Here is a 24,142-nt window from a genome sequence, read left to right as displayed (position 1 = left end):
ACACACACACACAAAGTGCCAGAGGAACTCAGCAAGTCAGGCAGCATCTATGGGGGTTAATGAGCAGTTGATGTTGTTTCAATCCGAGATCCTTCATCAAGGCTGAAAAGCAAGTCAAGTCAAGTCACTTTTTATTGTCATTTTGACCATAACTGCTGGTACAGTACACAGTAAAAACGAGACAATGTTTTTCAGGACCATGCTGCTACATGAAACAATATAAAAACTACACTGAACTACGTAAAGCAACACAAAAACTACACTAGACTACAGACCTACCCAGGACTGCATAAAGTGCACAAAACAGTGCAGGCATTACAATAAATAATAAACAAGACGATAGGCACAGTAGAGGGCAGTAGGTTGTGTCAGTCCAGGTTCTGGGTATTGAGGAATCTGATGGCTTGGGGGAAGAAACTGTTACGTAGTCTGGTCATGACAGCCCGAATGCTTCGGTGCCTTTTGCCAGATGGCAGGAGGGAGAAGAGTTTGTATGAGGGGTGCGTGAGGTCCTTCATAATGCTGTTTGCTTTACGGATGCAGCACGTGGTGTAAATGTCTGTAATGGCGGGAAGAGAGACCCGATGATCTTCTCGGCTGACTTCACTATCCGCTGCAGGGTCTTGCAATCCGAGATGGTGCAATTTCCAACCAGGCAGTGATGCAGCTGCTCAGGATGCTCTCAATACAACCTCTGTAGAATGTGGTGAGGATGGGGCGGGGTGGGAGATGGACTTTCCTCAGCCTTCGCAGAAAGTAGAGATGCTGCTGGGCTTTCTTTGCTATGGAGCTGGTGTTGAGGGACCAGGTGAGATTCTCCACCAGGTGAACACCAAGGGGGGGGAGGGAGGGGAAGGAGTATATTTTAACAGCCTTCAGACGATTTTCAACTTTAATTCAATTCATGCCTTCCTGAATCCTTATTTTTTTTTATTTTATTAAGATTCAACGCAGAATCAGTCCTTCTGGTCCTTCACGCTGCGCCATCCTGCAATGCCTTATCACGGGACAATTTACAATGGCCTATGAACCTACCTACCAGAACACCTTTGACTGTGTGGGTTTCCTCCAGGTGCTCTGATTTCCTCCCACAGTCCATAGAGAGAGCATATAAATTCCTTACAGGTGGGAATTGAACCTGGGTCACTTGTAGTGTAGTGCTAACCACCATGCTAAGGTGCCACCCTAATGCTACCATAATCTATAATAGGCAAATGTTTGCAATGCCAGTCCCCAAAGAAACAGAAAATCATGGAAGCTTTTAGGAGGGTCTCAAAGGACTGTTGGCACAAGATGCCAGATTCCCTTTCTACAGCCACTACCTGATCTGCTGAGAACTTGCGGCATTTCCATTTCTTAGTTTAGATTTCTAGCAGCTGCATAGTTTTCATTGAAAAAGATAACCGTTTTTGGTGCAGCACAGTAGTGCAGTGGATTGAACAATGCTTTAGAGTACAGGCGACCAGGGTTCAATTCCAGCTGTTGCCTGGAAGGAATTTCTATATTCTCCCTGAGACGATGTTGGTTTCATCCGGGTGCTCCAGCTTCCTCCCTCATCCCAAAGATTAGTAGGTGAATTGGTCAATGTAAATTGTCCCATGATTAAATTGGGGAATTGCTGGATGGTGCGGCTTGAGGGGCCGAAAGGGCCTACTCTCACTGTATTTGAAATCAATCAATAAATAAATAATTATGATCTCTGTGCAAAATTAACTGAGCAGAACATGGAATTAATGCAGGTAAGTGGGATTAGTATAGACAGGCATGGTGGTCAACATAGACGTGGTGGGCTGAAGGATCTGTTTCTGTATTTTTCAACTCTGATCTAATTTACCAATTAAGAGAAGTCGGATGCCATGGTAGCGTAGCGTAGTGGTTATTGTGATGCTGTTACAGCATTAACCAGAACCAGAGTTCGGAGTTCAATTCCAGTGCTGCCTACAAGGAGTTTACGTTCTCCCCATGACCACGTGGGTTTCCTCCGGGTGCTCTGGTCTCCCCCCACAGTCCAAAGGTCAATTGGTCATTGAAAATCGTTCTCTGGTTAGGTTATGGTTCAGCAACATATGGGGATCAACCAAGTACAGTGTCCACACCAAGGTGAAGTTGTACCGGAGCTGCGTTGTGTCCGCACTCTTTAAGGGGTCAGAATGCTGGTGCATGACAGGGAGTGACCTTGTCATTCCACACCATGAGCCGCTGGAAGATCCTTCGTATTTTCTGGCCAAGAAAGATCTCCAACCACACCCTACTCCTTCAGTCTCACCAGGAGGACATGGTCACCATCACCATGAGGAAAAGTTGGAAAAGGGTTGGGCACGTGATGAGAAGATATGCCAATGCCATCATCAAGACAGCACTTCACTGGACCCCTGAGGGCAGAGGAAAGACAATTTGCTGCTGTACTGTAGAGGCAGAAATGAGGATCCTGACCCACACATGGGGCACAATAGAGAAGATGGCCGAGGACAGGCAGAGGTGGAGGACCTTCATTGCAGCCCTAACCACCAGCGGTGTAATGGGCAGTAAGTAACTAAACTGAATAAATAGATGGGCTGCTGGTTGGTGCAGCTCTTTGGGCCGGAAAGCCCTGTTCTGCGCTGTGTCTCTAAAATAAAGTAAGAAGACAGAAATTATTATCTTCAGTATATTTGGTAGGACAGTGGGAAATGAATGAATGTGAGAAGAAACTTGCTGCCATTACCTCATCCATCTTCGCCAGGAAGCAGTCGATATAATCCCGAGGGGAGTCTTTCTGGACAGTTTCTTTGTGGCTTTGAATAGTTTTGGCCAGAAAACTTTGCAAGTTTTTGATATTTTGGAACATCTTTTGGTGAGCTCCAGGCAGGAAACCCATGATCCTCGGGAAGGTGTTGTACAACTGCAAAACAAACACACCATTTTCACTGACCTAGTGCTGGATACCTAAGGCTCAGTTCAAAAAGTTCAAAGGATATTTATTACCAAAGTATGTACACAGTATCGAACCCTGAGATTCTCTTTCCCACAGACAGCCACAAAGCAAAGATAACTATGAAATACGTTCAAAGAAAAGCATCAAAACCCACCCCCACGTGCAAAAAAAAGAGAACCACACAAATGGCAGAAGAGCGAAAAATACAGAATACAAAACACAAAATCTGCAGAGTTCAGGCATATTCAGTTCAGCTCAGTTCAATCTAGTGCTGCGTCATTCGTTACCTGCAAGCCTCCCTCATCACAGACACTGAAAGTAGCAACCGAGAAAAACAAGGAGTGACATATACTGTGTACATACATCTATTGATGCTTCTGGACACATCTTCAGTGATGTTCCTGGAATCATTGGGTGTTTCGGGTCTTTCAACATCATACAACCTCCTTCAGGTGACCCACCGGGGCTGATCAGACCCCAGCTTGTGTCCAGATGGCTAGCTACTTATGACTCCATGGTTCCCCTCTTTTGAGCCACAGCCATCTTGAGGCCCTCTCTGCCGCATCGGTGGTACTGCGGATGGCTCTTCTCTTCCTCTCTCCCTCGATGCCCAAAATGCTGAAGGCTCTAACTAAAGAACGGGCAACGAACCCCCTACAACCAACCTCCACTGGGAGACACCTCGCTCCCCATCCAGCCTGCTGACAGTTGCTGACCAGTCCTGCGTACTTGGAGAGCTTCCTTTCAAAGGCCTCTTCCAAGCTATCTTCCCATGGGACTGTCAGCTCCAGCAGCACCACTTGCTTAGTAGACTCAGACACTATATATACATATGTGTGAAATGGACTCAGTTATGGGCTCACGTCCCATCTCCAGGCTTCATGGCCTTGAGGCGCAAGCTTTGCTCGAAATATCACAACACACCCTCAGAATGCAAAGTGCCAGGTGGCTCAATAACACACCACCATAGTGTAGATCACAGGCTACAACAGTAGAAGAATCACATTTGGAAGAAAAAGAAGAGGTAAAAGCATTAGGTTAGAGGTAAGAAATTAGCTTTGTCTATTATACATCCAAACGTATCGTGGCATTATTACTTTTGTCTTGAATCCATCATTGCTGTTGGAGCAGAGATCCCTGACAGCATCTCACCAAGTTCTCTGTCCTGGGCCAGTCTTTCAAGTAGTCCCCAGATGTAGCCCATCTTCTTCCTCTCCCAGGGATGAGGTCTTTGGAGTTTCTGTTGGCATTTCTGTACCTCTGGGATTTTTACGGGATGGGGTTACTAGTGCCATACCTAACCCTCCTCCTTTTGCAGCAGGCTTGAGACCATCCAAGGCAGAGTTGGTGTAATTCTAGTAGCATCATTATTAAATATCTGGTGCTGTTAGCATTTCTTCAAGTTCAAACGTCATTATATTCATAGTCATAGTCATACTTTATTGATCCCAGGGGAAATTGGTTTTCGTTACAGTTGCACCATAAATAATAAATAGTAATAGAACCATAAATAGTTAAATAGTAGTATGTAAATTCTGCCAGTAAATTATGAAATAAGTCCAGGACGAGCCTATTGGCTCAGGGTGTCTGACCGTCCAAGGGAGGAGTTGTAAAGTTTGATGGCCACAGGCATTCAACCATACATGAATATCACCAAGTGAAACCCCATTACTCAGGCGCCAAGGTGCAAAACACAGTAGCGACAGTCACACAAGGCAAAGCCACATGTAAAGTAGCAAGCACAGACAAGAACAAACAAGAGAAAATCTGCAGATGCTGGAGATCGGTAAAATACAATCACACACAAAAAATATGGTCCAAGTCCCCGAGTTCATCAACATTACAGCAGTCTACTGGCTAACATGATACCAGCTCATCTTCTGCCAAGTGAACACTGGCTGGCAGCAATGCCAATGTGACACCAGCTTGGACACCATGCCACACTGCCTCCAATGAAGCACACCAACTCCGACACCTCTCTCACAGGTGACTGTAAACAGGCATCAACGCAGTTTGAGGTCTAGTCCTCATTGAGTTTAACGATTAAGGATTAGGACATGCTCTCTGCACACTGCTGCCATCAGGAAGAAGGTACAAGAAACTTCAGGACTCACGCCACCAGATTCAGGAATAGTTATTGCCCCTCAACCATCAGGCTCTTGAACCAAAGGGGTTAACTTCACTCAACTTCACTTGTCCCATCATTAAAATGTTCCCACAATCTAAGGATTCACTTTCAAGGACTCTTCATCTAATGTCTTGATATTTATTGCTTATTTATTTATTATTTTTATTTCTTCTTTTGCATTTGCACATCTTGTTGTCCTCTGCACTTGGCTGAAAGCCTTAGTACGGTGGTCTTTCATTGACTCTGTGACTACACTTTGGTAAGTCTGATCACCTGGCTGTAGCTCAACTCCCTGAGTATAGGCAAAGACTGAAGACTGCAGCACTAGAAGTGAGAACCAAGAAGGTATGGACCAGGGAGGCACAGGACTGCTTTGAATCAGTAGACTGGATTGTGTTCAGAGTTACTTTCGAACCTGAGTGAGTGTGCCACAGTTGTCACTGACTTCACTAAAACCCATGTAGATGAGTGTGTGCCTACAAAAACTTACTGTACATTCCCAAAACAAAAGCTGCGGATGAACAAGGAGATTCAGGTTCTGATGACTGCTAAATCTGTGGCATTTAGGTCTGGCAATCCAGCTCTGTATTAGAAAACCAGGCATGATTTGCAGAGAGCTATTTCCAGAGCCAAGAAACAACTCCAGGAGATGTTCAAGGCGAAATCAGATCCATGTCAACTCTGGTGGGGTTTACAGGCCATTTCTTCCGACAAAGCAAAACCGAACATCATGAATGGCAGCGATGCGTCACTACCAGATGAGCTCAACACCTTTTATGTCTGCCTTGAAAGAGAGAATAAAACAACAGCTATGAAGATCCCTGCAGCATCCGATGACCCTGCGACCTTGGTCTCAGAGGGTGACGTCAGGCTGTCTTTCAGGAAGGTGCAAAGCAGCAGGGCACTATGGACTACCTGGTAAGGCTCTGAAAATCAGTGCGAACCAACTGGTGGGAGTATTTAATTACATTTTTAATCTCTCACTGCTACAGCCAGAAGTTTCCACCTGCTTCAAAAAGGCAACAATTATACCAGTGCCCAAGAAGGAATAGTGTGAGCTGCCTCAACGACTATCATGAAGTAGCATTCACATTTGTGAGAGTGGGTGGGAGGGTGGAAAAGCGGCTCGCATGTTGTGCTGTTCTGCTGAAGACTGCGGGCATGTTGGGTTAGAACCGGAGAGCTGGTGAAACCTGCAGGCTTTCCCCAGCACATCCTTATGTTGTGTCGGTTTTTAACACAAATGACGCATTTCACTGTATGCTTCAGTGTACAGGTGATAAACCAATGAATCTGAATCTTCGATGAGCATTTTCACAGTCGGCAGGCTGAGAGATGAGTGGACTTGTGCATTGTTAAAATACAGAAACATAGAAAACCTGCAGCACAGGTTTCAACCCACAATGCTGTACCAAATATATACTTACTTAGAAATTACCTAGGGTTACCCACAGCCCTCTATTTTTCTAAGCCCCATGTACTTATCCAGGAGTCTCTTAAAAGAACTTATTGTATCGACTTCCACCACTGTTGCCGGCTGCCCATTCCATGCACTCACCACTCCCTTTGTAAAAAGAAACTTACCCCTGACATCTCCTCTGTACCTACATCCAAGCACCTTTCAACCCTGGGAAAAAACCTCTGACTATCCACACAATAGACAATAGGTGCAGGAGTAGGCCATTCGGTCCTTCAGGCCAGCACCGCCATTCACTGTGATCATGGCTGATCATCCACAATCAGTATCCAGTTCCTGCCCTATCCCCATAACCTTTGATTCCGCTATCTTTAAGAGCTCTATCCATCTCTTTCTTGAAAGCATCCAGAGACTTGGCCTCCACAGCCTTCTGGGGCAGAGCATTCCATATATCCACCACTCTCTGGGTGAAAAAGCTTTTCCTCAACTCTGTTCTAAATGGCCTACCCCTTATTCTTAAACTGTGGCCTCTGGTTCTGGACTCATCCATCAGCAGGAACATGCTTCCTGCCTCCAGCGTGTCCAATCCCTTAATAATCATATATGTGTCAATACGATCCCCTCTCAGCCTTCTAAATTCCAGAGTATACAAGCGCAGTCACTCCAATCTTTCGACATATGACAGTCCCGCCATCCTTGTGAACCTACACTGCACTCCCTCAACAGCAAGAATGTCCATCCTCAAATTTGGAGACCAAAACTGCACACAGTACTCCAGGTGTGGTCTCACCACACGATCAATTACTCTCATCATCTTATACACCTCTATCAGGTCACCTTTCATCTTCTGTCGCTCCAAGGAGAAAAGGCCGAGCTCACTCAACCTATTCTCATAAGACATGCTCCCCAATCCAGGCAACATCCTTGTAAATCTGTGCACCCTTTCTATAGTTTCCACATCCTTCCTCAAGTGAGGTGACCAGAACTGAGCACAGTACTCCAAGTGGGGCCTGACCAGGGTCCTATATAGCTGCAACATTACCTCTCAGCTCTTAAACTCAGTCCCATGGTTGATAAAGGCCAATGTACCGTATGCCTTCTTAACCACAGAGTCAACTTGTGCAGCAGTTTTGAGTGTCCTATGGACTCAGACTACAAGAGTCAACATGGTTAATAGCCATCCAGAATTAGATTAGATCTGAAGTCAAAACTACAAAAATATTGCATTACATTACAAAGTATATTGCAAAAATGTTACATTGGTGAGATCCATTGTAGATTGGGGGACTGCTTCGCCGAATAACTCCTCTCTATCTGCCAAAAGTGAAACTTCCTGATGGCCAGATATTTAAATTCCTGATCATTCTGACGCATTGGTTCATTGTGACATCTTGTGCCCAGAAGAGGCCATCTCAAGGTGGAGGAGCAACACCTGATGTCCTGTCTGGGTAGCCTCCAACATGATGGCATGAACATCAATTTCTCCTTCCAGTAAGAAGTTTTCTCCCTCCCCCTCCACCCCTCCTCTCTTTTGTTCCCTACACTGGCCTCCTCACCCGCCCATTCCTCCCCCCTACCGGCTCCCCGTCCCCCTCCCTTTTTTCTGTGGTTCACTTTCCTCTCCTATTAGATTCCTTCCTCTCCAGCCCTTTATCTTCTCCACCCATTGGGCTTCATCCATTAGCTTCCAGCTATCCTCCTTCCCATCTCCCCACCTTCTCATTCTGGCGGCTCTCCCCTTCCCTTCCAGACCTGAAGAAGTGTCTTGGCCCAAAAGTATCAACTCTTTATTCATTTCCATAGATGCTGCCTGTCCTACTGAGTTCCCCCAGCATTTTGTGTGTGTTGTTTAAATATACATTTGTTAATATTAAATGCACTCCCTCTATCCTGCTGATAAATAATTAATGTTTATCCTGAATCTCTCAGTTTCACTTACACATTGACCTCCTGAGTCTCAGATAAAAATATGTTTGCTCTTAACTTCAGTAACTCACAATCCACTGTAAAGAGGCATACCTGTAACGAGGGGCTACTGACACTGCGGGCAATTCCTGCAACCATCTCTATCAGCCAGAGAAATTGTTTATCTTCGTAATCAAATCGTTTTCCAAAGGTGATGGAACAGATAATGTTTGACGTTGCACCTCGCAGGAGAAAGTTTGGGTTGAAAGGTTCACCTGGTCGAGTTAAAGAGGCCATTTAGAAAATCACAGGGCATTAAAGTGAAATTTTGGGGCAAGTCTAAATGCTCTTTGGACGTTAAACGCAAGAGATTCTGCAGATCCTGGAAATCCAGAGCAACAGACGCAAAATGCTGGAGGAGCTCAGCAGGTCAGGTAGCAGCTATGCAAATGAATAATCGGTTGACGTTTTGGGTCAAAAGCCCTTCATCAGGACTGGGAAGGAAGAGGGAAGAAGCCAGAATAAGGAGCTGGGGTGGGGGAGGGGGGAGGGGAAGGAGGGCAAGCTAGAAGGTGATAGGCAAAGCCAGCTGGGTGGGGGTGGGGGGGGTTGAAATAAGAACCAAACACTGGCGAAGAAGTAATCTGTAAGGAGAAGAGTGGACTATAGGAGAAAGGGATGGAGGGGGGCACCAGGGAGAGGTGAGAGGCAGGTTGAAGGGAGAATAACCTTTGACACCTTCTTATTCTTGCGTCTCCCCCTTCCTTTCCAGTCCTGATGAGCAGTCTTCACCAGAAACACCGACTGTTTATTCCTCTCCACAGATGCTGCCTCACCTGCTGAGTTCCTCCAGCATTTTGTGTGTGGTGTTATAGATATTTATCGCTGTTCACAAGAAATCAATTAGTTATTTGATACGGCTCTGGTGAGGCCTCATTTTGAGTATTGGGAGCAGCTTTGGGCCGCTTTCCTATGAAAGCATATGCAGACATTGGAGAGGGTCCTATCGTACGAAAGCCGTTTACTGCCTCTGAACCTGTACCCATTGGGATTCAGAAGAACCGGGGTGACCTCATTGAAACCTACGGAACGTTGAAAAGCCTCGAGAGAGTGGATGGGGAGAGGATGTTTCCTGTGGTGGGGAGTCGGGCAAGAGTCTGGGACCAGAGGACACAACCTCAGAATGCAGGGGCATCCTGTTAGAACAGAGATGAGAAGGAATTTTTTTTAGCCAGAGGGTGGTGAGTCTGTGGAATTCGTTGCCACAGGTAGCTGTGGAGGCCAGGTAATTGGGTATATTTAAGACAAAGGTGGATAGATTCTTGATTAGTCAGGGCATGAAGGAGTACGGGGAGAAGGCAGGTTCTCTAATGCTGTAGTGACAAACCTTTCTTATCCCTGAAGCTTGTGACCAGAAACTGGGCTTCCTCCTGAATCCTCTCCTCAATGCTCTTTTTCCCCATTCCAAAATTCTTCAAGGTGCTGAGAGTGAATCTCCGAAGCTGCTTCCATCTCTCGCCACTGCTGAAGTTAATTCCTGCAAGAGAGACCTCAGGTTAACGTCCCTTGGGACGAGATTGTCTATATTCTGGTGCCCAGTTTCTTAACCTACTTAACCAGTTTCCCAATTTATTCCTTACCCTTCTTCACAACTGCCAAGATGTTCTAAGCTCCTCATCCCAGTGCTTGTTCTTCTAGGTAGGAATTGCTACGATAGAATTCCACAGTTAAATCAGCTGGTGTTCCTGGTCACCAAACACAGTCCAAGGTTTCACTGATTAGATATCACAAGACGAACAAAAAGGAACCGTAAAAGAGTTGCAGAGGTTCACAAGAATTATCTCATAAGTTAAACGGTTAATGTATGAAGATCATTTGATAACTCTAGCACTGCACTTGATGCTGGATGATCTCAGGAATTTTAGGGATAATGTTTGAGGTGCATTTGATAACCCTGGGCCTGAACTTGTTGGAGTTTAGAAGAATGAGGCGGGGGGTGGTTCTCAGTGAAACCAGGCCTAGAAGGGACGTGGAGAAGATTTATCTATTTATTTATTGAAATACGATGCAGAATAGGCCCTTTCAGCTCTTCCAGCCACATCACCCAGCAATCTCCCGACTTAACCCTAGCCTGATCACAGGGCAATTTACAATGACCAATTAACCTACCAACTCAAGACCATCTTTGGACTGTGTGAGGAAACAGGAGCACCTGGGGAAAACATACGCAGTCATGGGGAGAATGTACAAACTCCTTACAGTTTGTGATGAGAATTGAAACTGGATCGTTGGTGCTGTGAAGCATTGTGCTAACAACTACACTACCATGCCACCCATGGTAATGACGTTGCCTATATTGGGGGAGTTTAGGACCAGAGGTCACAGCCTCAGAATAGAAGGATGTCCCTTAGAACAGAGATGATGAGCAATTTCTTTAGCCAGAGAGGGGCGAATCTGTGGAATTTGTTGCCACAGACAATAATATATTCAAAGGTACCAGTCCAGCTAAAATGGAGCAGATTAGAAGATTTAACGTGTGGCTCAAATCATGGTGTAGGTTAGAGGGGCATAGGTTTAGACCATAAGACCATAAGACAAAGGAGCAGAAGTCAGCTATTCGGCCCATCAAGTCTGCTCCACTATTTTATCATGAGCTGATCCATTCGCCCATTTAGTCCCACTCCCCCGCCTTCTCACCATAACCTTTGATGCCCTGGCTACTCAGATACCTATCAATCTCTGCCTTAAATACACCCAATGATCCGCTGGGCAGTCTTCACCACACGCTGGAGTGCTTTTTCTTTAAAGAGGCAACTAAAATTTATGATAACAATGGAGCAGTTGATATCATTTACTTCAACTTTCAGAAGGCTTTTGACAAGGTACTTGATGAGAGGTTAATAATCAAATTACAGGAAGTAGGAATTCAGGGTAAGGTGTGTGAATGAGTGCAGAAAAGGAGGGGTTGTGGTGAGAGGATCATTTTCACACCTAAATGTTAAAAGTGGGGTTCAGCAGGGATCAGTTTTGGAGCTGCTACTGACTTAATTTGTATTAAAGATTTGGATAAGCACATAACAAATAAACTAATAGAGTTTGCAGATGTCATAAAATGAGGGAGATGGACTGATAACATTCAGGCAGCAGAATCAATACAGTTCGATCGGAACAAAATCCAGATTTGGGCAGATAAATGGCAGATGAAATTTAATGTAAGTACATGTAAAATATTACATATAGGAAGTAGAAATATTAGATATAAATATACAGTGGGGGTTCTTGAGTTAGAAAGTGCACGGTTTGAGAAAGTTTTGGACGTCCTGGTAGACTCATCATGATCTAGACAATGCACAGAAGTGATTAGGAAGGCTAATAGATTGTTGGGTATATAATGCGCTCAGTGGGGTTTGCGTCTAGAAATGTTCTCCTTAAGCTGTATAATGTGTTTGTGAGGCCACACCTTGAGTGCTGCATACAGTCTTGGTCTCCCTAATTTGTGAGGGATGTAAAGGGACTGGAGATAGTTCAGAGAAGGACGATGAGACTCATTCCAGCTCTGCAGGGTATGAGCTATTCAGAAAGTTTGAAAGAATTAAATCTTTTTCGTCTCAGTAGACGTAGAATGAGAGGAGACATGACAGAAGTGTTCATTATCATTAAGATTATGAGTAAGGTGGACAGCAGTCCAGCTGCTACTTCAAAATTAACCATCAATGAGGACACAGGGTAACAGGTGGAGACTGGTTAAAGGGAGATTTCAGACTAACATCAGGAAACATTTCTTTACACAGCGAGTTGTGGACACATGGAACAAGCTACCTAGTAGTAGTTGAGAGTAGTACCTTAGAGACTTCCAAATTTAAACTCGGTGGTTATTTCAGCACAATATGTGAATAGGAATTTGGCAAGCTTTGTTGGGCCAAATGGCCTGTTTTTGTCAAGAACTTTCTAATGTTCTACAGCAGAGGTTAATACATTCTTGGTTAGTCAGGGCACCAAAGGTTATGGCGAGAAGGCAAGAGAATGTGGTTCAGAGGGATAATACATCCGTCATGACGGAATGACAAAGCAGACTCGATGGGCTGAACAGCCTGATTCTGCTCCTATGTCTTATAGTCTCATTGAAACCTACCGAATATCGAAAGGCCTAGACTGTGTTGACACGAAGAGGATGTTACCTATACTGGGAGAGTTTCGGATATGATACAGTTGCCTCATCAAATAGATGCCAGCTTGGTAGAATGTGTAACGTGATTTCTGGGTCACTGGAGGAAATGTCGTGAGTAAGTTTAAGGTCAATTTCATAACTGCCCGCAGTGTGACTCCTGCTCTGTACTGCTGTCACAAAACAACAAATTTCACAATTGTCAATGACATTAAACCCGATTCTGATCCTGATAGAATTGTTATTGGGAATGGAGATTGTATCAAGGGTTTAGTTGGTGACAGTTTGGTTTTGTAGAGTGATCCAACTTCACTGAATGAAGTGGAGCTGATTTCCTCATCCTAGATTCTGGGATTATAGAAACATAGAAACATAGAAAATAGGTGCAGGAGTAGGCCATTCGGCCCTTCGAGCCTGCACCGCCATTTATTATGATCATGGCTGATCATCCAACTCAGAACACCGCTCCAGCCTTCCCTCCATACCCCCTGATCCTCGTAGCCACAAGGGCCATATCTAACTCCCTCTTAAATATGCCAATGAACTGGCCTCAACTGTTTCCTGTGGCAGAGAATTCCACAGATTTACCACCCTCTGCGTGAAGAAGTTTTTCCTAATCTCGGTCCTAAAAGGCTTCCCCTCTATCCTCAAACTGTGACCCCTCGTTCTGGACTTCCCCAACATCGGGAACAATCTTCCTGCATCTAGCCTGTCCAATCCCTTTAGGATCTTATACGTTTCAATCAGATCCCCCCTCAATCTTCTAAATTCCAACGAGTACAAGCCCAGTTCATCCAGTCTTTCTTCATATGAAAGTCCTGCCATCCCAGGGATCAATCTGGTGAACCTTCTCTGTACTCCCTCTATGGCAAGGATGTCTTTCCTCAGATTAGGGGACCAAAGCTGCACACAATACTCCAGGTGTGGTCTCACCAAGGCCTTGTACAACTGCAGTAGTACCTCCCTGCTCCTGTACTCAAATCTTCTCGCTATAAATGCCAGCATACCATTCGCCTTTTTCACCGCCTGCTGTACCTGCATGCCCACTTTCAATGACTGGTGTATAATGACACCCAGGTCTCATTGCACCTCCCCTTTTCCTAATTGGCCACCATTCAGATAATAATCTGTTTTCCTATTTTTGCCACCAAAGTGGATAACTTCACATTTATCCACATTAAATTGCATCTGCCATGAATTTGCCCACTCACCCAACCTATCCAAGTCACCCTGCATCCTCTTGGCATCCTCCTCACAGCTAACACTGCCACCCAGCTTCGTGTCATCCGCAAACTTGGAGATGCTGCATTTAATTCCCTCATCCAAGTCATTAATATATATTGTAAACAACTGGGGTCCCAGCACTGAGCCTTGCGGTACCCCACTAGTCACCGCCTGCCATTCTGAAAAGGTCCCGTTTATTCCCACTCTTTGCTTCCTGTCTGCTAACCAACTCTCCACCCACACCAATACCTTACCCCCAGTACCGTGTGCTTTAAGTTTGCACACTAATCTCCTGTGTGGGACCTTGTCAAAAGCCTTCTGAAAATCCAAATATACCACATCCACTGGTTCTCCCCTATCCACTCTACTAGTTACATCCTCAAAAAATTCTATGAGATTCGTCAGACATGATTTTCCTTTCACAAATCCATGCTGACTTTGTCCGATCATTTCACCGCTTTCCAAATGTGCTGTTATCACATCCTTGATAACTGACTCCAGCAGTTTCCCCACCACTGACGTTAGGCTAACCGGTCTATAATTCCCCGGTTTCTCTCTCCCTCCTTTTTTAAAAAGTGGAGTTACATTAGCCACCCTCCAATCCTCAGGAACTAGTCCAGAATCTAACGAGTTTTGAAAAATTATCACTAATGCATCCACTATTTCTTGGGCTACTTCCTTAAGCACCCTGGGATGCAGACCATCTGGCCCTGGGGATTTATCTGCCTTCAATCCCTTCAATTTACCTAACACCACTTCCCTACTAACATGTATTTCGCTCAGTTCCTCCATCTCACTGGACCCTCTGTCCCCTACTACTTCTGGAAGATTATTTATGTCCTCCTTAGTGAAGACAGAACCAAAGTAAGTGAAGACAGAACCAAAGTAAAATCCTAGGGTTATATAGGTTGAAAGCCCATCTTATCCATGCTGACTCAGCAAGTTGCCTACCCAAGGAAGTGGGAATGAAAGGGTTAGAGGAGCATTTGATGGCTGTGGGCCTGTCCTCATTAGAATGAAGGGGGAATCTCATTGAAACCTGTGGAATATTGAAAGGCCAAGTCAGCGTGGATGTGGAGAGGATGTTTCCTATGGTTGGAGAGTCTGGAACCAGAGGATACAGCCTCAGAATAGATGGACATAATTTAGAACAGAGATGAGGAGGATTTTCTTTAGCCAGAGGGTGGTGAATCTGTGCAATTTGCTGCCACTGGTGGCTGTGGAGACCAACTCCTTGGGTATATTTAAATCAGCCATGATGGAATGGTGGAGGAGACTTGTTGAGCCAAATGGCCCAATTCTGCTCCCATGCCTTATAGTCTAATTATGGGACAGCACAGTAGCATAGTGGTTAGCACAACACTTTAGAGTAGAGGCAACCCAGATTGGATTCCGGCCACCGCATGTAAGGAGTTTATACATTCTCTCCGTGACTGTGTGGGTTTCCTACGGGTGCACTAGTTTCCTTCCCAGGTCCAAAGACACAGAGTCCATGAATGCCACAGAAATCAGCAACCACAATGGAGCTTCTCTTCTGCCAAATGAACACTGGGGGGCAGCACCAACCCAGCCTGGTAACCGCTCCAAACTGCCCCCCTCTCCCCCACCCAGCTCAACGCCTCTCCAGCCTGGTAACCACTCCAAGCTGTCCCCTCCCCCTCCCCCACAGCAGTTCAATGGCTCTCCAGCCTGGTAACTGCTCCAAACTGCCCCCCTCTCCTCCCCCACCCCCAGCTCAACGCGTCTCCAGCCTGGTAACCGCTCCAAGCTGCCCCCCTCTCCCTCCACCCCCCCCCCCACCACCAGCTCAACGCCTCTTCAGCATGGTAACCGCTCCAAACTGCCCCCCTCTCCTACCCCCCCCAGCTCAACGCCTCTCCAGCATGGTAACCGCTCCAAACTGCCCCCCTCTCCCTCCACCCCCCCCCCCCGACCAGCTCAACACCTCTCCAGCCTGGTAACCACTGCAAACTGCCCCCCTCTCCTCCACCCCCCCCCAGCTCAACGCCTCTCCAGCATGGTAACCGCTCCAAACTGCCCCCCTCTCCCTCCACCCCCCCCCGACCAGCTCAACACCTCTCCAGCCTGGTAACCACTGCAAACTGCCCCCCTCTCCTCCACCCCCCCCCCAGCTCAACGCCTCTCCAGCATGGTAACCGCTCCAAACTGCCCCCCTCTCCCTCCACCCCCCCCCGACCAGCTCAACACCTCTCCAGCCTGGTAACCACTGCAAACTGCCCCCCTCTCCTCCACCCCCCCCCAGCTCAACACCTCTCCAGCATGGTAACCGCTGCAAACTGCCCCCCCTCCTTCCCCCCCCCCCCCAGCTCAACGCCTCTCCAGCCTGGTAACTGCTCCAAACTGGCGCCCCCCCCACAGCTCTAACGCCTCTCCAGCCTGGTAACCGCTTCAAACTGCCCCACTCCCCCCCCCCCCCAGCTCTAACGCCTCTCTGCGAGCAGCTGTAAAACAGGTGACACCGCAGTCTGAGGCCTGGTCCTCACTATGACCAGGGCCAAGCAGCTGCTCGGCCGTCTGCCCCTGCCGTCTCCCAATAAATCAGTGAATCGGACTTGCAGCATTTCACATGAACAATGTCCAAAAGGGTCTTGTGATCACTGTACACCCCCTTCACTCACCAACTCCTCCAAAGCCTCTCTGATGCAAGCAGCATCACATTCTGCAGCAAGTCCAGCTCCTTCAGTGTCTCCACCAACCAGCAACTCACTGATGGGGCACACCTGCAGCACTAAGTTCTTAAAGTCCAGCAGGATCTTGCAGTTATAAAAAATACATTTAAGATGGACAGTAGTTGAAGATTTAACATTGTCACAGCTTCAACCAGCTAAAGCCTATTGCTGGCAAGGTGAGTGGTGTGGGGTTTATACTTTTGCTGAAGCAAGTGAGGGAAGGGGCTTTGAGGTTTTAATATTTTCCTGTCTTTTGTTCTTTGGGATTTTTTTCTGTTTTGTGGATGTCTGTGAAGAGAAAGAGTTTCAGGTTGTACACTGTATACATTCTCTGATATTAAACTGAAACTTTGAACCACTAGAGTCACACACTGCCCTTACTTAAATACTGTAGAGCAGTACAGCATGGATACAGGCCATTTGGTCCAAACAGTCCATGCTGAGCACATTGTCCACACAGATAGTCCCAATTTCTTGTGTTTGACCCGTGTTCCCTGGCACCAACCTCCGTGTATCTATCCAAGTGTTTCTTGGATGATACGACTGTACCTGCCTCGACCACATCCACTGGGAACTCATTCCACACACTCTGCATGAAGAGGTTGCTCTTAGAACCTTTTTAAATTTCTCTCTCTCCTCCCTTCTCACCCTAAACCTTTAACCCACATTTTTTGGCTCCCCTACCCTGGAGAAAAGTCTTTTACCATCCACTCTTTATGCCTCTCACAATTTTGAACATTTTGTTTTCTGTTCCATAGGGTCTCCTCTCATTCTCCAGTGCTCCAAAGAATAAAACCTAGCCTGGTTACTCTCTCCCCCTACTCAAGCCCTCTAGTCCTGGACATATCCCATAACGATTCTCTACATTCTTTCCAGTTGAAACGTGTCTTTGCAAGAACAAGGTGACCAAAACTATACACTGTCCTCCAAGTGTGGCAACACTAACAACTTATACATCTGTGATATAATATCTGTTGTTTCAAATTTTGTAAAATACTGGATGAAAATCTAAACAGTTCGAAGTGACACTTTAACTCTTTGTGAGCTCGCAGCATGTAAAGTGCCTGTACAAGTTAAACACTGTAGGTTTGTTAATGTCAAATTTTAGCTGAATTCTTTCCTGGCCTCAGGCACCAACACATGAGAACAAAAGACCAAAGAGTTCATCTATCTCTATGTGTCTCAAAGCTTGTGAAACTCTGATCAAAACCATGCTGATTTAGTGGCATGAGAATAAACAATTGAAGAGTTTGTCTATCTCTGTGCCTTTCTCTAAACTTGTGGAGCCCCTATTTATTGGAAGACCTTTCCCTCAGTTAGTGGGACTTCAGCTAGACCAAGGAAATTGCAATCGGGTGGTTTCACAAGTTGGAATTCGGATTCTCCCAACAACAGCGATAATCAAGTGGTGACTAAGAATCGTGAGCCCTGAAATCTTTGTGGAAGTCTTTGCAACTTATTACATAGTATTTCGAGTGGTTTATTTGTGCTTTCTATTTTATGATAATATATTAGGCTTAGGTTACTTTGTTGTGCTTGTATGCTCATTATCACATCTCCTAGGCACTTGAATTGTTTTGGGTCTTATGGGTCTGATCAACCCAGTCCATTACAATATCCCAACTCCTACAATTACCTGACTAATGAAGGCCAGTGTGTGAGCCTTAGGACTCACTCCACCGGGTTCAGGAATAGATATCAAAGTTGCTGGTGAACGCAGCAGGCCAGGCAGCATCTCTAGGAAGAGGTACAGTCGACATTTCGGGCCGAGACCCTTCGTCAGGACTAACTGAAGGAAGAGTGAGTAAGAGATTTGAAAGTGGGAGGGGGAGGGGGAGATCCAAAATGATAGGAGAAGACAGGAGGGGGAGGGATGGAGCCAAGAGCTGGACAGGTGATTGGCAAAGGGGATATGAGAGGATCATGGGACAGGAGGTCTGGGGAGAAAGATGGGGGTGGGGGGGAACCAGAGGATGGGCAAGGGGTATTCAGAAGGACAGAGGGAGAGAAAGGAGAGTGAGAGAAAGAAAGGGTCTCGGCCTGAAACGTCGACTGCACCTCTTCCTAGAGATGCTGCCTGGCCTGCTGCGTTCACCAGCAACTTTGATGTGTGTTGTTTGAATTTCCAGCATCTGCAGAATTCCTGTTGTTTCAGGAATAGGTATTACTCCTTAACAATCAGGCTGACAAGTATGTACTTTGATAATAAATTTACTTTGATCTTTGAATTTGGGGCAGCACTAGACACAACTACTGCAAATACTGTGAGATGTTGTTGAAGAAACTGCACCAAGTGAATCCTCAATTTCTTCACTTACTGGCCTCAGTCCAGAATCAGTTTGAATTTTGAACTTTTTTCACTAACCTGTCCATCTGTGATGCAGCTTTCAACGAACTGTGACTTGTACTCCTAGATGGACAAGAGAAAATCTGCAGACCTGCAAATCCAGAACAACACACACACACAAAATGCTGAGGGAACTCAGCAGGTCAGGCAGCATCTATGGAAAGGAATAAATAGTAGACATTTTGGACCGAGACCCTTTATCAGGATTCTTTGTACTCCTAGGGCACATTTTGCTGGTGTCTAGTTTTGTCGTTCTGCTGAACATTGTGGGTATGTTATGCTGGAGTCAGAATGTGTGGCAACACTCAGGTTGTCCCCAGTCCATCTTTGGGCATATTGGCTGTTAACACCAATTACGCATTTAACGGTATGTTTCAATGTTCACGCGATGAATCTGAATCTGAAGTCCTTCTGTTCCACCACACTCCCTAGTGTCCTTCTATTCATTGCACAAATCATTGGAAATATATCAGTTTTCCCTCATCAACATCATCATTATGTGACATTTTATGTGATATAGGCCAGGGGTCCCCAACCTTTTTTGCACTGCGGACCGGTTTCATATTGACAATATTCTTGCGGACCGGCCCAGCCGACTGCGGGGGGGGGGGGGTGGTGGGGGTGTGGGTAGGTTTGGCAACGGACAAGAGTTGCAGTCAAATACGTTGGGTTTACCCAAAAAAGACTACAATGACCATGAAGCCCTGCGCGGGGATCAGTGCGCATGTGTGACTTTCGCATGCGTGCACGTGCCGATTATTTTTCTACAAATCGTTTTTGGCGATTCTGTTGCCGGGGGGGTGGTTAATCACGACCAGAATATCGGTGATAAATGGCTAATACACTCAATTTCATTTCTAAAAGGGTTTATCTAACAAATTTAATATTAAACATACAGCACATATTTTCCTCGCATGAATATAGCGAAAAGTCAATTATCAGGGGAGAACAGGGAAGTGTTGAACTTCCGGAAGTGGTAGAGGCAGGTTCAATATTATCACTTAAAGTTAAATTGGATAGTTATATGGACAGGAAAGGAATGGAGGGTTATAGGCCTAGTGCAGGTCGGTGGGACGAGGTGAGGGTAGTGTTCGGCACGGACTAGAAGGGTAGAGATGGCCTGCTTCCGTGCTATAATTGTTATATGGTTATACAAGTCAATAGCATCATAACATTTTAAGTAACGTTTGGATATTGAACACAGCACATATTTCCCCCTATGAACATATAAAATCATTGCAACACACCAATATCGCTGAATCAGTGGGAGCCCTGGGCTCAAGACGGTCCTAACGAGGGGTGATGGGATACAGTGATACTCGAACGGGGTTCCTTATGTCCAGTCTATTCCGCAATTTAGTTTTCGTTGCATTCATTGCAGAGATACGTTGGAAATGGAAGCAACGTTTTCAGTGCTTCCGTGGCTATCTCAGGATATTTAGCCTCGACTTTGATCCGGATTGCCGGCAGAGATGTTATGTCAAACAGACTTTTCAGCTCGCCGTCATTTGCAAGCTCGAGAAGTTGATCTCCTTCCCGCGCTGACATGGACACGTAATGACCTCGCATGCGTAATGGCTCAACAGTGGGCGTGACAGGGAATGAGGAAAGGTGCAGCTGACTCATATCGTCAAATCTATATCGTTTCCTCGCGGCCCGGTAGCGCATGCTCTGTTGCCCGGTACCGGTCCGCGGCCCAGTATTTGGAGACCGCTGATATAGGCAATCCTGGTCCCTTGACCATAAGCGTTTTGGAAATCTTTTCTGCAGAACTGGTTGTTATTACCTTCTTCTGGGCATTGTCTTCAGAAAATGGGTGACCCCAACCATGATCAATATTCTTTGGAGATTGTCTGCCTGGTGTCAGTGATCGCATAACCAGGACTTGTGATATGCACCAGCTGCTCATTGACTTCCACCACCTGCTCCCACGGCTCCCATCCCTTACACCTCCTTTGGTAGAGAGGTATCTCAACCACGATACCCACGTTCATTGTCACGTTCTAAATCCTGGAACACTCTTCTCAGGCAGCATCGTGGAAGTAACATCAGCGTACAGGATACTCAGCGCTATCTTCTCAATGCCTTGGGTTTCCACCGGCTGCTCTGGTTTTCTCCCACAGTCTGAAGATATATGGGGTAGGAGGTTAGCAGAACAGAGGGAGCTGAGAATTCATCTAAAATGGTGGCAAATGTAGAGAGGGTTGTAAAGAAAGCTTTTGGCATATTAGCCTTCATAAATCAAAGTACTGAGTGCAGGAGATTGGATGTCATGTTGAAGTTGAATAAGATGTTGTTGAGGCCTAATTTGGAGTACTGTGTAGAGTTTTGGTTACCTACCTACAGTAAAGATATAAATATGATTGAACAAGTCTAGAGAAAATTTACAAGGATGTTGCCAGAATTGGAGGACCTGAGTTATATGGAAAGATTCAATAGGTTAGGATTTATTCTTTGAAATGTAGAAGATTGAGAGGAGATTTAATAGAGATATACAAAATTATGAAGGGTATAGACAGAAAAACTCGAAGTGGACTTTTTCCACTGAACTTCGGTGGGACTACAATCATTGCTTAAGGGTGAAAGGTGAAAAGTTTAAGGGGAACATGAGGGGAAACTTCTTCACCCAGAGTCAGGAGAGCGTGGCATAAGTTGCCAGCACAAGTGGTGCACACAAGCTCAATTTGAGTGTTTAAAAGAACTTTGGATAGGTACATGTGTGGTAGGGGTACTGAGGGCTACGGTCCAGGTACAAGTGCGAATAGGCAGTTTAAATAGGTCAGCATGGACTAGAAGGGTCAAAGGGCCTGTTTTGTGCTGTACATTTCTACGACCCTATTAATTGGTCATTGTAAATTGTCCTGTGATTAGCCCAGTATCTGGGCTGTGCGGCTCCTTGAGCCTGAAGTTCCTGTTCCACACTGTTATTTCTAAATAATAAATTAAAATTGTGACTAAGAACAACAAACAAGTGCCATCTCTTTCAGCAGCATTAACAACCCTAAATGTATAAATAACAAAAATATTCGGATTTCAAGAGATCAGAAGCAGCAACAAAATAACTCGAGTTAAATTAAAAATTCTCTTACCATAGCCGTCAGAGATTCTTTCCAAGACGGGTAAGAGATATCGGCCGCTGAAGTCATGCCCATGGCCAATAAGAGCCTCTCTTATAGCCTCGGCACCACACACCACCACCGCAGGGAAGCTGCTGAACCAGAAGGTGAACACGGGGCCATACTGTTCACTCAGCTGTGGTGATACAATGAATGTATATTGTTTTTTAACATGTTATACTCCATACGATGTTCGTCAATCAATTTAGCTGGAGGAGAGTTAAGACCCATAACAATTTTCCTTTCAGAGACCAAACGGCTTTAGGCACAGAACTCTATTTGTCAATAGGGAGCGGACGACGAGTTTGTAAAACTGGCCGGAGAAAAGTATGTTGGGAATGGTGAGGGTAGAGTGCCCTGGGACGGGTGTGGGACAGGTGGCAGAGAAGGAGTGCCAGGAGCAGGGGTTGGCGTGGGTGTAGACGCATCCTGCCTTGAGACCCCAGGCAAGGCGATCTGGTTCCAAACAATCGTTTTACTGATTATGATAGAATGTTTCTCTGGTGCTTCCCAATCCCTCCCCTCTTCCCAACCGCGACTCCTCTTTCCCACTCCCAGTCCACAATAAAGACCTATATCAGAACAAGGTTATCAGCGCTCACATATATCATGAAATTTCTTCTCTTTTTGCGGCAGCAATACAGTGCAATACGTAAAATCACTGCAGTACTGTGCAAAAGTCTTACGGACCCTAGCCATGCATATGTGTCTAAATATTAATGTTTCGATGTACATGTGTTGAATAAGTTCATATGAAATCTGACCAACGCATTACAAGGATGTGCTGGGGGCAGATCGCAACTGTCACCATGCTTCTGGTGCTAACATAGCACGCCCACAACTACTAACCCGTACGCCTTTGGAATGTGTGGGAGGGAAATGGAACACCCGGAGGAAACTCACACAGTCTCGGAGAGAATGAACAAATGGCTGGAGGAAATCAGTAGGTCAGGTAGTATCTGTGAAGGAAATGGACAGTCCACATGAAGGTTCTCAATTTGAAACATTCACTGTCCAGTTCCCTCCACAGACACTCTGTGACCCACTGAGATCCTCTGGATACAAGCATCTGCAAGCTCTTGTATCTCAAAGTGATGCAGAGCTACCCAATGAACTACTGGAACTATCAGAACTGATGACCAAAGTTCTGTGTCTCTCAGAGGAGACATTAACATCCTCAAAAATTGATATCTCCAGAAGGCAGCATCCGTCATTAAGGACCCACACAATACTGGACATACCCTCTTCTCATTCCTTCATCATGGGCGCTAGCCTTCCCACCCCTCAAAAGTTGATACCCTAGATGCTGGCATCCATCATGAAGGACTCTTGCCATCTGGGACACGCCCTCTTCTTATTCCTCCATTATGGGTACTAGCCTTCCCACCTTGGAGGACATCTTCAAAAGTCAATACCTCAAGAAGGCGGTGTCTATCATTAAAGACTCCCTTCTCATTACCACCATCAGGGATGAGGTACAGGAATCCACCATCAGATTTCTGTACTGTCCAAGAACATCATCTCACTATTCCTCTTTGCCACTATTTCTTTTTTTTGGCACTCAATCCCTCCGCTAGCCTGCAGGTCACTCTTGAGGAAGGTGTAGCACCTACTTATCCACCCCTGGCCCCCGCAATCAGGGTCACAGAAGCCATGGCAGCAGCTGGTGGAAGGTCTTCTAAGCCCGATCTGTGACCACTGTCACCAGGCAGACAACCAGACAATTTCTGAAGGGTATTGATAAAGACTTGGGGGAAGAGAAGAAATCACCCTTCTTGTAAAGACATTGCCCAGTAGAAGGCAATGGCGAACAGCTTCTGTAGAAAAATTTGCCAACAACAGTCAAGGTCGTGGAGAAGACCATGATCATCCACGTCCTACAACACAGCACAAAATGAATGAGTGAGTAATTTTTATTTCTTACACTGTACCGCTGCCACAACAAATTTCATGGCATATGTCAGTGATAATAAAATCTGGTACTGATGTTCAGTTCCAGAATTTATAGCCTGAACATCTGAAAACAAGTCTTCGCAGTCTGACTACTTGCCGGTGCACGCAGGGTGACAATGAGTATAAAAATCATAGAGCAATATAGTGCAGTATGGTGCCCACCCTGATGGTCTCAATTTCCTGCATTTGGCACAAGCTCCACCCCTCCATGTATCTACCCAACTGCTTCTCAAATTGTACCTGTTTCAACCACTTCCTCTGGCAGCTTGTTCCCTTCACTCAC

At 45.8% G+C, this 24,142-nt stretch overlaps 1 protein-coding gene across 1 annotated transcript in view; it reads right to left on the bottom strand.

Annotated features, from left to right (window-relative positions):
• The window catches only part of LOC140206184 (cytochrome P450 2C23-like), a 50,309-nt gene that overhangs the window by 13,633 nt on the left and 12,534 nt on the right, over positions 1 to 24,142 (bottom strand). The window contains exons 2-5 of the mRNA XM_072274468.1: positions 21,880 to 22,042; positions 9,752 to 9,901; positions 8,479 to 8,639; positions 2,705 to 2,881 (exon numbers count right to left, since the gene is read on the bottom strand). Coding sequence (XP_072130569.1) covers positions 2,705 to 2,881; positions 8,479 to 8,639; positions 9,752 to 9,901; positions 21,880 to 22,042 — 651 coding nt within the window. The remainder of the gene's footprint in view (positions 1 to 2,704; positions 2,882 to 8,478; positions 8,640 to 9,751; positions 9,902 to 21,879; positions 22,043 to 24,142) is intronic.

The sequence above is a fragment of the Mobula birostris genome, chromosome 12 (genome assembly GCF_030028105.1).
Source record: "Mobula birostris isolate sMobBir1 chromosome 12, sMobBir1.hap1, whole genome shotgun sequence".
NCBI lineage: Eukaryota > Metazoa > Chordata > Chondrichthyes > Myliobatiformes > Myliobatidae > Mobula > Mobula birostris.
This window is presented reverse-complemented; position numbering and strand designations above follow the sequence as displayed.